Here is a 16,842-nt window from a genome sequence, read left to right as displayed (position 1 = left end):
CCCCTAGTAAGTGTAAAAATAACAGATCTTTTTCCCCTGGATCTCACTATTCTAATTATGGAAAAGAAATATGAGAGCAAAGATATTAGATAAATTACTTATCTGTAAGAAATGTAGAGATATAATTTCTCTGAACTTCAGTTGCCATCTCTACAAAAATAGGTGAGTTGAGACCAGAGAATTTAAAAACTAGATCACAGATTCAATGGTCCATGATCTTTGGATAGTCAAGAAAGAATTCACCCTTAAGCAACTTGGTCTCCTTAATCAGAAAACTTTTTCCAACTTTGGACAAGTTCATTGCTGTCTTCCTCCCTCAAGTTATTCTTTGGTGGAAGGTGTAAGTAATATCTGCCACACAGTAGCCCTTGCAAATACAGCAAGAATCTCTACTTTCTAAGAACCAGAAAAATCTGGTAATTCAGAACAGCAGTCATGAACTCTCTAGAGCCCAGAGGATCACGAAGGCAGGATCATGTCTGTTTTTGTGCTCCATGGTATCACCAAACACCTAATTCATAGTGACATTGTATAAATATGCTTTGAATAGATAAATGAGTTAACAAGTGAACAGTAGAGAGAATAGACTAAGATTACAACAGTTTGTTCAAAGAGAGGGTCACTCTTGTATCAGTTAGAAGCCTCCATCTAAAAATTACCAACATATTTTTGTTAATCTTAAATAACTTCTAACCAAGTATTACCAAAAAAGTCCTTAGAACCTGAATCTGTGATTAGTTAAGATTCCATTCTACCCTCCATTTATTTAACAAAAGTGCTCTATGCATGCCTTGTTTCACATCAACCTCAAAACAGTTATTGATCAGGCAACTGAGATTCTGAGAAATGAGGCAACTTGCCCATAGTTGCACAGTTAGTAACCAGTGAAGGCTGAATTCATAGCTCCTTCTGTCTGATTCCAGAGCCCAGCTTCTTTCCATTATACCCCTCTGTGCCTAGGATTTATAGAACATTTCCCTCAAACACCCAAAGGTCACAGATGTGAAGCACAAACACCTGGTTGTAATTTCGTGCTGTTTATCATTTTAACTGGGGGAAAGAGCTGACTTCAGGATTAAGGGGACTGCTGTCCTTGATTCATAGAATCCTGGAGCCAGAATAGCTGGCTTTAATTCCCTGGTATTTCTCATGTCTCAGAGGTGTCATCTTGCACATATATATTTGTTTCACTACTGCAAATAAATATAGACTCTGCTATCTTGAGCCTCTAAAAAATAACTCTCTCAAGAGGGTGTGTGCCACCAGGACAAGAAAAGCCACCTGTAAGAATCTTTAACCTCACAAGAAAGAAGTCAAGAACAATTCTTGGAGGAAAAATAACAGTCATAGCCTTTCATTTGTGATATGCTTTTATTTTTCTCTTGGCCCATTTGCATCCACACCAGGCTGCTCTGTCAGGGTGGATGTTGTGGATCAGAATCCACTCTCACTGAGAGGAGGGAGGCGTTCCAGGTGTAAAGAGTTAGGGCTTAAAAAAAGAATGAGTTAGGGTTTGGCTCCTTCATTTGGCCAGTGAAAACTTGGCCTTACTCGGGGAAGCTCCTGTGGAGACTGGAACTCTCCTTAGCCAGCATCTCAGCAGCCTCAGGCAGGTCCCAGACTGGGAGCCTTCCAGCATGGCTCCCAAAGAAGCTCCAGCTGTTTGGAAGAGCAGTGCCTGCGTCATCTGTTGCCTTCATGCAGCCTTCTTTAGAGATAACACCGCTTTTGTTTCTATGGCCTCCGGAGGTGGTGATTAAATGTTAGATTGCATCTCTCAAAAGCCTTTGAAGCTGCTAGGAGCTTTATTCTGTAGAAAAGCCCAAATGGGAGTTTTCTGCTCATTCAGAAGCCCCTGACCCTTTCCTGAAACCCTCCAAACGCTTCCTTTCATCCCTGGCCTGCTCCATCCCCAGAGAATTACACACTCATATTTTTGCCAGCTTCTTCTGAAGTTAGATGTTTGGGGGGAGGGCCAAACAAATGATGCAAAAAGTGCTGATATCCGTTGGTGTGATTCGAAGTCAGCCTCAACTTTGATTTCTCCCAGGTATGATTATGAGGAGGTGGAAGCTGAGGGCGCAAACAAAATGATGAAGGAGTTGGAGGCCCTGATTTCTGATCGCTCCTTTGTGGGGAAACAGTTTCCAGTGAGTGATAAAGTTTACACTGTGGAGAAAATTGATAACTTTGAGTACAGCGATCCGGTGGATGGAAGCATTTCAAGAAATCAGGTAGGAACAGATGTATGTGTACGTGGGAGAGAGTCCTTGGAGCGTGGTCTCTGAAATCTCAAGAGAAAAAAGAAAAAGGTTTCTTGGTCATTTGTCTTTTGCTGCCCTGTTTTCTCAAGTGACTTTCTGCCAAGTCACATATGATTTGCACAGGTACTTGTAGGTAAAATGGTTTTTTCCCTGATGCTATGCTCACCGCTATGCCCTCATTCTGGGATGCTTAGTCTCGACTCCAGAAGGACTTTTACATTCTCCAGAATTCAATGTAAGAGGTCACTTTGATGTGTGCACAGAAAAGAGCCCTAGAATATTAAAAAGATGGAGAGCTGCTGCCTTCGATCTCAACCTCCTTCCTTTCTCTCAAGAAACTGTAGCAGAATGCCAGCATGGCATGAGAGTGATCTCTTTATAGATGTTTCTTGTGATCTATCCTAATTTCTAACAAGAAGAAAAAAAACAGACTAACCATTTGTGGACTTAGAAACATTCACTGTTATCACCTGTAGCACATGACTCGAAGCTGACCCTAACATAGCAGTGTGCATCACAGTGGAGACCCTGGACCATATCTAGATGGAGACAGAGTTGTTAGGGCTTCCTTCACTGGGTGCTGGGCACCCAGGGTGCGGGCTTGTCAGCCCTTCTCCAGGCTCCTCACAAATACCCGGGCCCAGGCTCCTCTCTCCTCTGGTTCTGTTGCTGTTGTCACAGAATGGACTCAGAATTTAGAGACAGAGGGACTTCCCTGGTGGTCCAGTGGTTAAGACTTCACCTTCCAATGCAAGGGATGCGGATTCAATAAGATCCCACATGCCTCGTGGCCAAAAAACATAAAACAGAAACAACATTGAAACAAATTCAATAAAGACTTTAAAAATGGCCCACATTAAAAAAATATTTTTAAAAAAGATAGGAAAAAAAAAAGATAGAAACAGAGATGATTAAGGGGGAGATAAGACTCTGCTATAGCTTTCCAATTAGCTCTTTTTTCTGATCCAGATTTTTGGCCTGGTCCTTCTCAAGGCATCCAGCACACTTTGAAAGAATTGGACTGCTGGATTTATTTGAAGTCTCTCTTTGGAGAGCAGGTAGTGGATGGGTGGATAGAGCCTGGCCACTGTGACCCTCGGTGCCTGGAGTATCCCTTTCTCAAAATGTTGGCCCCATGGCTTTTTTCCCTTATGCCTTTTCACCGTCTAGGAGAACTTTAGGTCCAATCTGGATGATTGTAAATGATGTCTGAGCTCATTAGAAAAAGAGAGACCTGAGGTGGGAGTGGGTGTAAGAAAGGGGAGGGTGGGGCCCAGGCCGTGGCGGAGCAGAGCAGTTTTTGTGGTGAAGCCTTCAAAGAGAGAACAGACCTTTAGGAGAAGTAACCCTGAACTCTGCACTGCATCCCACGTCTGCAGTGTGCATGGGAGGGCTATCGGCGTGGGCACAGTCCCTGCTCTCTGCACCCTAAGGAAGTCAGCAGTTCCATGGTCTATAAGCAGAAAAACCAGGGAGGAGGGAAGATCTTCTGAAGTAGATACAGCATCTACAGTCAAGTGGAAAGAACGTAGAAGCTTCAGGTTGAGGCTGTGGGGAAGGAGACCAACTCTGGTATACGCCTAGAAAGCAAGAAATGGTAAATGGATATTAACCTTGTCCTCCCCACATTGACTAACTGGGAAGGTCCTCTGGGGTTTTCACTGCTGAGTGGCACGATGAAACACTGGATGGGACTGGGTGACAAATAGTATATGAGAGGCAGTATCTTTCCTTTTGGTTGGTCATCAGCTTCATACAAACTTCTTTCTGTGGAAGAATTGACATCCTTATCGAGACTGAAGGGTCTTCAAGTAACTGTCTCACCCAGCCTTCTTACCTCAAGAGTCCCCATCCTTTTCCCACTGAATCAAGATTATTGAGGACAAGAGATGTGGCCAGAGAGAGAAGAGAGAGGGCTGGAGAGAGAGAGAGACTGGGCTTGGCATTGCACCCGCCTGGACCCTGCTTTGAATCACCAGGCATTGGTGGAGACTGACCACTGGATCCTGCTCAATAGGTTGGAATAGCTCACCTCTACCATTTGGGGCACCTGGCCCCCTGACCTCTTTCTGAGGCTCTTTATCAGGATTTTGCAAAGAGCCCATCCTCTGGTCCACTTGAAACTTCATCTGCTCTGGTTTCAGCCCATTCTGATCGTGTTTCCCTCCTGATCTGGACATTGACTCTCTGTATCTAGCAGCTTGTTTGTTTTTGTATTTTCTTGTTATAAATTGGTTTATTTTTTAGTTGGAGGATAATTGCTTTCCAATGCTGTGTTGGTTTCTGCCATACATTAACATGAATCATCCATAGGTACACATGTGTCCACTCCCTCTTAAACCTCCCTCTCACCTCCGGCCACATCCCACCCCTTTAGTTCATCACAGAGCACCAGGTTTGAACTCCCTGCATCATACAGCAAATTCCCACTGGCTATCTAATTTTACATATGATAATGTATATGTTTCCATGCTACTCTCTCAAGTCATCCCACCCTCTCCATCTACCACAGCTTATTTATTTATTTACTTATTTATTAAGCTTCAAACTGGAATGGTTAGCCCATAAATCACAGGGAAGTGGGATGAGAAGGCCGGTGTTGTGTCAGCCAGCCTCCCCAGGATCTGGTCTCCCACCTGACCCTGGAGATGCTTCTCCTCCATAAGCCAGCCCCCATTGGCTGGATGCAGTGACAGGCTGACCAAGGGCAGGCTCCTGGGGCTCAACTGAGGCTGTTTCTCAAAATCCTACGATTGATCCAGTGTGGATGAAGTTAGATCTTCAAATGGACCCCTCAGAATTTTCCAGCCTTCATTCTCCCTTCTAGGGGTGAGAAAAAACAAATGCTGTTCTCTTTCCCAGGGCTTGCGGCTCATTTTTGCAGACGGTTCTCGCATCATCTTTCGACTGAGCGGCACTGGGAGTGCGGGAGCCACCATCCGACTATACATCGACAGCTATGAGAAGGATCTCGCCAAGATCTACCAGGACCCCCAGGTAATGCCCGAACCCTGAGCCCTGGCTGGCTCTTTCTGTTGGAGGGAGGGATAGTGGTTCCATTTTGCCAGCGTCATCACAGCTCATCTCTCAAATGATCCAACAGGTGGGCTCTCTTTCCTTCATGCGTCCTTCAGTACATCAGAAAACAAGAATAGCTAACAACTATCTGAGCATTTTATATTTGTCAAGCTCTGTTCTAAAGCCATTATCCAAATTGGTATACTCATTTCACTCTCAAATCTCTTATTCTTATCTATTAATATCCCTACTACAGATAAGGCAACAGAGGCTCAGAAAGGTTAAGCAATAGTTAATAGGTTCACATGCCTGGTAAGTGGCAGATTCAAGCGAACTAATCTTTGAATCAGCCCCAGTCTGGTGCTCTGATCTGTCAGTGATTATTTGTCACTTTGCTAGGTCTCGTCACCTTCCCTGGAAGAACACACATTGATTCCAGATTTGGTCCAGGGTACAGGGTAGGGAGGGCTGGGGTAGGGGGTAGGGAGGGCTGGGGTAGGGGGTAGGGAAGGCTGGAGTAGGGGTTAGGGAGGGAGAGGCTGTTTCATGACCCAGAAAGAAAGGTCTTTATGGGAGAGTGTTTGGACTTGCAACTTGTATTTTGGGTTCCCAGCCCCACCCAGAGTGTCTCCAGGAGTATGTCAGAGTGAGGAGGGACCCTGGGAGCCCGGGTTGATGACTTGGAGGACAGTCATCATCCTTGTTCCTTGTCTTAGGAGCTGCTCCCCAACCAGAATTCCAGAGCCAAAACCAGTTTAGGAAGTGTGGGGGTGGGTTAGCCCCTTCTTGGCAGCTCATAACACACACTGTGCCTTAAAGCTCTGAGGGGACTTGCAGTACAGATGCCCATTTAAATAGTGTTCGCCACGCCTGTTTTCCCACAAAGCTTTTTCCTTCTACTACCTAATTAGAATCCTGTGAAACTCATTTGAAAACCCCTGGCACAGTGCTTTTGAGCACCGATTTTGGAATTAGAGAGATCTTGTTTTAAATTCAGTTCCTGCCCTTAATACCTGTGTGTCCTTTTTAATGTCCTGAGCTTTGGTTTCTTTGTCTGTAAAATGGCAGAATGCTACTTACCTCAGTGTCATAGGGATTTAAGGAGACAATGAATGCAAAGTTCAGAATATTGTGGCTGACATATGGGATTAGCTTTTGAGAAAAAGTGGCTCTTACAGTTGTTTTTACTACAAAAAGAGAGAAATGAAAGGATACTTCCCTTTCTCAGATTTTCCAGTGGCCAGGCACCAGTTTCAGTTATTGCCACATCCCTGTGGTGTTACGACATCCCTAAAACTAAAATCAAAGACAATGGTATCTACCTTGTAGACCCACAGAATAATAGAGCAAGAGCAAGAAAGGAAGTTGTGCTTCTCTGTCTTAATACCTGACACATGGTAGATACAAGGAATGAATGAAAGATGTCTCATCTAAACTGTAGTCCTTAGGAGATGGGAGGGCACTGAAGGATGCAGAGTGCCCACATGTCCAGAGGTACCTTCTTTCCAAGTGGGGACTTGCCTTCCCCTACTCTGGAGCTGCTGGTACTCAGCCTCAGCACTTCACTGGGGCTGTTGGAGCCCCCAGGGGAGTGGCAAGTGGTATGCTAGCCTGTGCAGTGGTTCTCCAGCTTTCTTCTAGGTTTAATGAGTTGGTGGAGATTCAGGTGAGGGAAAGCAACAGTGGGCAATAGAACATGAACTACCCTTGGCTCTGCCCTTGAATCACCAGGTCAACTTACTTCACTTCTTTGGGTATCGGTTTCCTCATCTATAAAATGGGCAGTTCAACTAGATACATAGTTTTCTTTTCTCATATTAAAAATATTTATTTACCTAAGCAACAGCAGGATTCATTTTTTTTTCCTTAAGTGAGAAGTTGGAGAAGGAAATGGCAGCCCACTCCAGTACTCTTGCCTGGAGAATTCCGTGGACAGAGAAGCCTGGTGGGCTGCAGTCCTCAGGGTCTCAAAGAGTCGGACACGACCGACTTTCACTTTTTTTTTTTTTTCAAGTGAGAAGTAGGTGGCGAGGGGTGGTGAGGGGTGCGGTGATGTTGTTGTGTTTTGAAAAGGTATTTTTGGTTAGAGTGTGGGAAACAAATTGGAGGGTGCAGAAGCTGATGTGGAAGCACCATTGTTCCAGGTAAGAGGGAGGACTTGGTTTAGCGAGAGCTATGGCACTGGGATTGGGAGAACTGGGTGATATAGAAGATCAGTCACTTAGGATGCTGGGGTTTAACCATGGGAATATGAGAGAAGGAGGTGTCAAGAGCAACTCTTGATTGTTTATTCGCTATATATGATAGACTGTGGTGTTACATTGTTGACATAGGGAATGCTGGAACTAGGTTTCTTCTGTGGGGAAAGAACCATGTCTTTGTTTTTAGACTTAGAGAGTTTGAGGAGCTTTGGGGAGATCAGAGTACACAGATGAGGCTTTAGAGCTCAGAGGCCAAGTCAGGGCTGGAGCTCTGGATCTGTCTCTGGAGAAGGTGGTGGCAAAGACTGTTCTCTTTCTGTCTCCCTCAGGTCATGTTGGCTCCCCTCATTTCCATTGCCCTGAAGGTGTCCCAGCTCCAGGAAAAGACGGGACGCACTGCCCCCACTGTTATCACCTAAGAAGACAGGCCAGATGTGGTACGTCCCTCCACCCCAGGCCCTCCGAGTCATCTGATTGAAGAGCACAGACAGAAACAAAATGCATTCACCCAGGCTTTTTAGGATTTGGTTTTTCCACTAACCAGCTGTTGACAAATGGTACTATTCCGAGGCTCTGCCAACTGACATGCCTGCAGGAGCCATGTGGGAAAGAGAAGCCCAGGGGCTTATGCTACTGTGGGTTCCTTTTCGTGTCCTTGTGCACCGCCGCTGTGTGGGTGTTTGTCTCCTTAGCATCGGGTCCTGTTTACACTGCACTGGAAGATGGAGGCTGAGCATCAGTGTACGAGGCCAGTGTCCATCCTTAGGATCTGCCCCATGATATGACAGTGAGAACTCCTTTCTCCTTGGTGAGCCTTTCCCTCATTTAATGTTTACATGTCATCTAGCAAAACGCAGTTTCTGGTGCCTTCTCTCCAATCACTTCTTTCTTCAGAGGGAGACGTACTTGTCTACAACTTTCTCTCATTTTGCAGCATAGTCCCATTCACACAAGTATTTTGGGATATTAAAGCAAAATAAGGTACCATGTCTTGGTGTCTTTTTTTCTTACAAAATGCTCTTTGGATTTCAGAAAGAAACCAGATTTTTCTTTTTTTTACGAGGGGGAGGGTGGTATTGTATTTTGTTTGGATGTCCTAGCTAGGGGAAAAACAAAGTTCTCTGCACTAGGTTTAAAATTAGACTCAAGAACTGTAATTTCAAATCTTAGCAGGGTCAACCAAACCCTGAACCCTTCCGCGGTGGATAAATTAAGCTCGACATGGTTAACTTGGAACAAGGGGAAGGAAGAGAGTGTTCAGGAGATCTTAAATAGCAAAGACTGCCTTGTGCCCTGGGTACCTAGATGCCATGCTGCCTGTTGAGGGGACAGGCAGAACTCTCGGAATCTGAGAGCCGGATCACCAGCATTTGGCTGGAAATCTTGAGCTCACTGGCATCTTATTCACCTTAGAACATTTACATTCAACCCCTGAGTGTAACTCAGTAGTTAAAAGCATAGTTTTGGGAGCCAGCAGACCTGAGTTTGAATCTCACTTGAAACCTTGAATAACCTTTGAATATCATTCTCCTTATCTTTAAATTGGGCTTGAAACATAGTTCTAACTTTGCAGAGTCACTGAGAACATAAAGCGAGTGGATCTGTGAAAAGCTGGGGCAGGGTATCTCATTCACAGTAGGCTGTCCAACAAGTGGGAACTAGGATGGTGCCTACAATATTCTTCCTAGATTTTAAAGTATAGGAAAAACATAAACCATAATTGAAATATTTGGGATGCATTTTGTGGTTGGAAGGCACTTCTCACAAAGTCACCTTGCTGTATGGACTGATCCAGAGAGGCAGCCCAGCTGTGCCCCCCTCCCCCACCCAGGGTGGACTCCCCATCCCAGGCAGCAGGGCCTTTACCTGGGGTGAGAGTTCCGGTGTTACCATTTAACAAGGGTGTCCCGCCCAGCAAACAGAACTGAGCTTTGATAATGATGAGATGGAGATGAGTACTTATTGAACATGAATTAATCCTACTCCAGGCACTGTGCTGAGTGCTTTCCATATACTCTGTAAGTGCTGCCAATAACTCTACGATGTAAGTACTTTGAATTTTCCCACTTTACAGGAGGTTCAGCTGTTGTCCGAGCTCACGCCACTGGAGAAGCATGGCATGTTCCCAGGCAGGGCAGCCTCTGGTACTGACCGGCTACTTCTAACAGGTGGAAGAAAGGCATGCAAATGCCCCCATATTTTACTTATTAAAAGGTTTCACTGCATGCCTTGGGTGCCAGAGACTGTTAGGTTTGGCATTGTTGCCTAGCACCCCCGCCCCGCCTGGGATCTTAATACATGGGTATATCGGTCAGCCAGGAAACACACACTGCCCCATTGAGTGTGAGATGCCTTAGGAAGGAAAGGATATGTGACACATAGTTACTGCCCTCCAGCTGCCTTGGAGACTGGTTGGAGGAATGAAGTCCCACACAGAGAGAAGGCTGTGTAGGATAAGTGCCTTAGGGATTGTGTAGGCAACATAAGCTGTTAGAACCAAAGTTCCCAAGTGCCTAGACAGTGGGCTAGATGCTTTCTAGTAACCTTCCAAGGGAGACAGGCTTGTGCCCCCTTTAGAGCTGAGGCAACTGTAGCTCAACAGAAGCTTAAGTAAGCTGCCCCAGGTTTTCGGATACCATGTGGCAGAAGTGGAATATTGACCCCAAGTCCTACTTGCTTTCCATGAGCCTTTTCTGCCTCCCCATCTGTTGAATCAGCTGCAGACAGTTCCAGGCCTGTGGCCCCTGGAACAATTTCAAGAATTTCCTCCTCATCCTTGATCATAATTTAGCTGCTTTCCCTAATCCACTTGGCTGCAGCTTTGGGAGCTGATGGCTCAAGGGGGAAAGAGGGAGGTGGCCAGGGCCAAGAGGCAGTGGGGGTGGGCAGGGATATGGGCCACCCTTCCTCCATCTGTGGCTTCCAGAGAGACACCCCAACACATGTGCCCCCCAGGAATGCCGAGAGATGAGACCTGAGAGACTGGCCAGCAGCGCACAGCCAAGCTTCCCCGCCCCTAGGACTGATGTGGTCTGTGAGTCAGCCCTGTTTTCTTTGGGGCATGGTGAGGATTGCAGTGAGAAAACTGGGTTTGAACTGTCTGGGGCCCAACTCTGAAATTTCCCTTTTCCCCTCCCTCTTGACATTTAGCTCTCATCTCAGAAAAGCAGATTCCTGTTCATAGAGGTTCCTCAGGCCCGGGAAATGGCCAGGCTTTCAGCCGGTGGGGCCTGCCTCCTGGAGAATGGCAGCAAAGACCGAGTTCATAGCAGTGCCCGCAAGGCCAGCTCTGGGGCCTGGGTCTCTCTGCCTCCTCAGCCCCAGAGTTCATCCATGCTGCTGCTGCTGTTATTTCCTGTTGACTTATCAGACAGAAATTGGCCTACTATATAAGAATCTTCCAGAAAACATCATGTATGAGAGACACAGCCCTCGTGTTTTTGTGTTCTGAACCCGCAGCAAGAGGAGATGGATGTGAGAGACAGCAGCTATCGCGCACAGAGTCGTTGCATCCTGCCTGGGTTACGACAAGGACCCCTCATGGCCTCTTGCCTTCATCTTGGCCCTTCTCAGCCAGTATTTTCATCACCACTAAGTGGTTTTCAAATGCTGAAGTCCCAGTGTTTTTGAGTGGCCTACAAGACCCTGCAAGCCTGCCTGTCACTTACCCCCCACCCTTCTTTTGACTTCTTCCTTCTGTTGGGTGCTTCAGGAATGAAACCACCTGCTGTTCTCTGGAAATGCTGTGCTGTCTTGCCTCCAGGCCTTCAGACCTGCTCTTCTCTGCCTGCATCACCTTCCTCCACCACCCTCCCCTCCCCCATACCCCCCACCTCCTACTCCTTCCTCAGGCTTCAGTTTAAATACTATCTTCTTCAAGAAGTTTTTCCTGGGCTTGGGAGCTTTTTCTAGTGTTCCTGCAGCAGCACCCTCTTCATGGCACTTATCACACCCTATGCTAATAGCCTTCCATTTCTCCTACTGCCCTGGAAACCCTGGAAGGCAGGGACTGCCTTTTTCACCAGTGTTTGGCCCAAATGATAGAGAATCTGCCTGCACTGCGGGAGACCCAGGTTCGATCCCCGGTCAGGAAGATCCCCCGTAGATGGGAATGGCTGCCCACAACAGTATTCTTGTCTCGAGGATCCCATGGACAGAGGAGCCTGGCAGGCTACAAAGTCGGTGAGTTGACCAACTTTGACAGTTAGTGATTGGCTCACCAAAAACTCATAAAGCTTTAGAGGCTGCAGGTGAGAAGTACCCAGGACAGAGTGTCAACATGGACCCTGGTAGGGGATGGGAAATATATCATGGTCACTTTGAATAAAACTAGATTTACATGTTTTGGAGGAGGAAATGGCAACTCACTCCAGTATTCCTGCCTGGAAAATCCAAAGAACAGAGGAGCCTGGCAGGCTACAGTCACGGGGTCACAAAGAGTTGGACATGACTGAAGTGACAGCACACACACAGATTTACATGTTAAAAGTATTTTATCTCCATTGCTACAAAAGTTAGTTGTGGGGACTTAGCTGGTGGCCCAGTGGGTAAGACGCCATGCTCCCAATGCAGGGACCTGGGTTCAATCCCTGATCAGGGAGCTAGATTTCACCTGCAGCAATGAAGACCTGGTGCAGCCAAATAAATAATTTTTTTTTTAAGTTAACTGCAGGTGTAACTGAAGGAGGGGTCTATTAATACCAATTTAGCCTGAAAATAGAAAGGAGTTATTTTTCTTCAAGGAGTAGACACAACAAAGGCAGGCACAAGACCCAACTCCCCCAATCTCCCAGCAAGTTCTTGGAAGGGAAACCATGATGGGAACTGGGAACAGGCAGGCGGCTGGCCCTGGGCCTCACACTGTAGGGCACGCAGCGTGTGCTTCGGGAGACTGAGTGGCTCTCCTCCATTCCTGTTAGGAGACGCAAGAAGCAGTCTCACAAACTTGGCGTGGCATCATCCAAAAGAAGGGAGGTCACTGCCAGCAAGAGTATGTCTCGTGTCTGTCTGCTGGTCCTGTGGGAAGTATTGAGGGTTTTGGCTCTGTTTTTACCAAATGTGAAAACTGTACCTAGATATACGAAGTTGGATTTGTGGGTGAAGGGTAATAACTATTTTCCCCAAAGCATGTCTTTCATGATTCAGAGCACCACTCTCCGGTTGACAGAAAGGCTGGTCAAGAGTACCAGTCATTTGCTTTTCATGACAGCATTGTTTCATAAACACTCTGTCTCATAGAAGCTCGGTCTCCGTTGGTTTTGTGACTTCATTTCTGTACTTTAACAGAGAGCTATTATTATTCCAGATAAAGAAATGAAAACTTTGAGAGTTCCCCTGTCCTGTGCAGAGACTCACAACCACAGTGAAGGAGAAAGCTGGTCCACCATCTCCGCCCACCCGTGGTGTTTGGGATGCTTTCTTTGGTTTACCATTGCTGTGTAACAAAGCACCAAACTAGCAGTGTTAAACTTGCATGGACAGCAAGGAGATCAAACCAGTCAATCTGAAAGGAAATCGACCCTGAATATTCATTGAAAGAACTGTGGCTGAAGCTCCAATACTTTGGCCACCTGATACAAAGAGCCGACTCATTGGAAAAGACCCCGATGCTGGGAAAGATTGAAGGCAAAAGGAGAAGGGGGCCCACAGAGGATGAGATGATCAGATAGCATCACTGACTCAATGGACATGAGTTTGAGCAAACACTGGGAGACAGTGAAGGACAGGGGAGCCTGGTGTGCTACAGTTCATAGCGTCACAAAGAGTTGCACATGACTTAGTGGTGGAACAACAAAGGCTCAGATTCTGGGGGCAGGAAAGCAGGCGGGGTACAGAGGAGATCGTTTATCTCTGCTCCACCAAGTCTGAGCCCTCACCCCGGAAGGCTGGAACAGCTAGGAATGACTCATGGGCTAGGGGCAGGAATCATCCAGAGCCTCTCAGACTAGAAGGCTGGTTCAGCTGGGCGTGTCGGCAGCTTGGCCTACACACCGTCTCTCTGTGTAGCTTGCTTTCCTCACAATCTGGTGCTGGCTTCCAGAGAAAGCTTCTCAAGAGCAGGTGTGTCACGAGAGCCAGGCAGAAGCTGGGCCACCTTTCCTACCCAGCTTCAGGAGTCAGGCAGCCTCACTTCTGCTACCTCCAACTGGTGATGACCCACTCACTAAGGCCAGCCCAGATTCTAGCGATGGGGCATCACACCTACCTCTTCTTGGTGGAGTGGCAAGGTCACATTACATGTGGCTGTAAGCTCTATAGTTATCTTCTGGAAAACACTGTCACAATGCTCAGATTAGTATTTTCCCCCACTAAAAATACCATTCTGAGTCAGATGTGCAGGAGAATGAATTTAATCTTGAAATTATTTTTGCTGAGAGCATCCATTTGTCAATTTTCCAAGTATAGACATGTGCTATTGTTTCGTGTTCCCAGGCCCATGACAGACACATTGTACATCTAATTAATTGCAGCACTATTTCTACTAAGTCCAGATAGGGCCCCAGACACCTCAATACAATGCACTGGACAAGAAATATTTGTTAGTGGTAGTGGGAATGTCAATGAAAACTTATTCGCTACTTCTGAGGAATATACAAAAGTTTAACTAACATTTGTGGGTATGAAAGCCATTTGAATACAGACAGTCAGTCTGTCAGTTGATGCCGAATATGGAGAAAATTAGTAGTTACTGCTGAATGAGATAAATCATGACTGATTTTGGAAATAGTACAAAACATATTAGTAAAATAATTGTGCTGATGTTTTTTAAACTCAGTAGTGAATTAAAGTTTGATTTCACTAATTTAAGGTCATGGTCCCAGCTTTTTTCTACACTTTGGCTTTTTCCATCTGCCACTTTTTTTTTCCATCTGCCACTTTGCAGCCTCACCTGTAGGAGTCCTCTGAATCTGACTCCACAACAGTATTGTCAAATAGGTAGATTTGCAGTAAACATGACATATAGCAATCAGATTATTTCCCCAAATTGTGTAAGTCACTACTACTTATATATTTTGATCATCTTTTCAGTACCAGATACCATTTAATCACTTTATATATGCCATGTCATTGAATCCTTATCAGAATCCTAAAGGTGAACATTTATTATTAGCTCTAGCTTTTATAGGGCTTCCCTGGTGGGTCAGACAATAAAGAATCTGCCAATAATACAGGAGATCTGGGCTTGATCCCTGGATTGGAAAGATCCCCCTGGTGAAGGGAATGGTTACCCACTCCAGTATTCTTGCCTGGATAATTCCATGGACAGAAGAGCCTGGCAGGCTACAGTCCATGGGGTTGCAAAGAGTCAGACACAACTGATGCGACTTAGCACACACAGATGTAACACATTTAATAGCTATATTGAGCCCATGCTATGTGCCGGCCACCGTGCTATACTGGAGACCATGTGCTAGTCAAGAGCAAAGTCATTAAACCAACAATGACAATTCCCCATGACGGGCACGAGGTGAAGGCATATGTGCATGGAGAGCTGTGGGGATGGTGGGTCCCGGGTGCCTGCATAGGGCACACAGCCCAGGGCCAGAGTCAGCTTCCACCCAGAGCTGTTAGCAAAACACATCTCCATGCGTGAGCTCACGGGGCCCACTGTGTCCCTCTGTGACACCTTGAGGGGCTGGCTCGGAAGGGCGCCATGGCTGTGCTTATTCTCCTGACCTGTCAGGGCTGTCAAGTTCCTGCCTTTGTCTCTCAGGACAGCGGGTGGGTATGTAGCACAGGGCGAATTTGCCAGCTCACTCCCTTAGTGTTTCTGGACTGCTGGTGGCTTTTTTTCCTTCACAAAGATGCTGTGTTGGACCTGTTTCTCTAAGTCAGACAATTATTTGAAGGACTTCCTGGTGGCTCAGAGAGTAAATAATTTGCCTGTAATGCAGGGGACCCAGGTTCGATCCCTGGGTCAGGAAGATCCCCTGGAGAAGTGAATGGCTACCCACTCCTGTATTCTTGCCTGGAGAGTCCCACGGACAGAGGAGCCTGGTGGGCTACAGTCCAGGGGGTCACAAAGCATTGACACGACTGAGTGACACGCACTTTCAGAACTCAGTGTTGCCAGCCTCACTGCCCGGGCTGTGGGAAGGAATTCGGGTTTCTGGAGCCCCCTCATGCACTCCTCAATTCGGAATGGAGTCAGGAGAGCCTCCCACACCCATTGCCTGACTCAGGCCTGGTCAACAAGAGGGCACAGGGGCTCTGCGTGAGGAGGCAGCCAGGCTGCACAGGCCACATCAGCTCCCCACGAGTTGTCACAGACTGGGATGAAGACCTGCCCTGGTCTCCTCTCCTTTTCTCCTGTTCTCCCTGTCCTGGTCCAGGAATGCAGGGTCAGGGCAAACTGAGAAGGGCCTAGTGGATGTGGGGTCGTGCCGGAACATAGGCTCTCAAAGCCAGGCTGGGCATAAACGATGGAGAAAAATTGTCTCTGGGGGGCAGCATAACTACCGGAAATCCCAAGCTCGGTTGAGAAGGAGACTGGAGTTCCAAGTCTGAGAAATGATGCAAATATCAAGGCTACGGTGGGTTCAGTTCAGACACAGGTAGGAAGAGGAATCATGAGGACAGAAGCTAGGAAGGCCAGAGGCAGACGGGGAAGGGGTCAGGAAGGGGTCAGGGATGCCCTGGTGGCCACTGTTCACTAAAGGTCCATGTGATCATCACAGGGGGAAAAAGATGGCTGAAAACCTCAGCATGGGACTGTGACACATACTCAGCAGAAATTTTCTCTGAGTGCATTCTAGATTAAGGATCTCTAGAAAAGTGTATGTTTGTTTTCTTCAGGTACTCCCCAGGGTTTGAGTTGTTTGGAATTGCTTTAAAGTTGAAGATTTCAGGACCGTGCACACAGAATGAATTTCAACCGCAAACCCATGAGAAGACTCGTTTCCATATACTCTTGAAGGTGACGGCTTTTTTCTACCTAGAGGCCAGATCAAGACACAAATGCTTTCTTATTATCTCTCCTTGATGATGGGTACATTTTTTTCCCTGGTCCATTATTGCACGATTTACTGAAATTCCCAGCTTTATGTGGGGGTGTGGGCAGGGGTAGGAAGGTTCTCAGATCTAATGCCCATCTCATTTAGACCTAAGACTCTCCTCCTTTTACGGCTGTTAAAATGTGAGTTTCTTGGTTACCTAAGACTGGAAGAACTTCCAAGGGAAAGTAGCTTCAGCTACTCGATGCTCCATTCTTCAATTTCCTCCTTGTCTTTGCCTCCCAGAGATTTTCTCATGCTTTCTCACAAGTTCTACTCTGCATTTAAAAGCCTCTTTGCTATGGTTTATTGAGCATTTCTAGATAATTTCTATGTTGTAGGGAGATGTTTTAGTTTGCCTAGAAT

The 16,842-nt window shown here is 46.5% G+C and overlaps 1 protein-coding gene across 2 annotated transcripts in view; it reads left to right on the top strand.

Moving 5' to 3' along the window:
- PGM1 (phosphoglucomutase 1) overlaps positions 1–8,470 on the top strand; it is a 65,289-nt gene extending 56,819 nt beyond the window's left edge. For both annotated transcript variants that reach the window (XM_020885637.2, XM_020885626.2), the window contains exons 9-11: positions 2,051–2,234; positions 5,127–5,261; positions 7,813–8,470. In XM_020885637.2, coding sequence (XP_020741296.1) covers positions 2,051–2,234; positions 5,127–5,261; positions 7,813–7,902 — 409 coding nt within the window. In that variant the 3' untranslated portion in view covers positions 7,903–8,470. The remainder of the gene's footprint in view (positions 1–2,050; positions 2,235–5,126; positions 5,262–7,812) is intronic.
- Positions 8,471–16,842: the final 8,372 nt, after the last annotated feature.

The sequence above is a fragment of the Odocoileus virginianus genome, chromosome 5 (assembly GCF_023699985.2).
Source record: "Odocoileus virginianus isolate 20LAN1187 ecotype Illinois chromosome 5, Ovbor_1.2, whole genome shotgun sequence".
NCBI classification, from domain to species: domain Eukaryota; kingdom Metazoa; phylum Chordata; class Mammalia; order Artiodactyla; family Cervidae; genus Odocoileus; species Odocoileus virginianus.
Note: the sequence above shows the minus strand (reverse complement) of the source record. Positions and strands in the feature narration are given on the sequence as shown.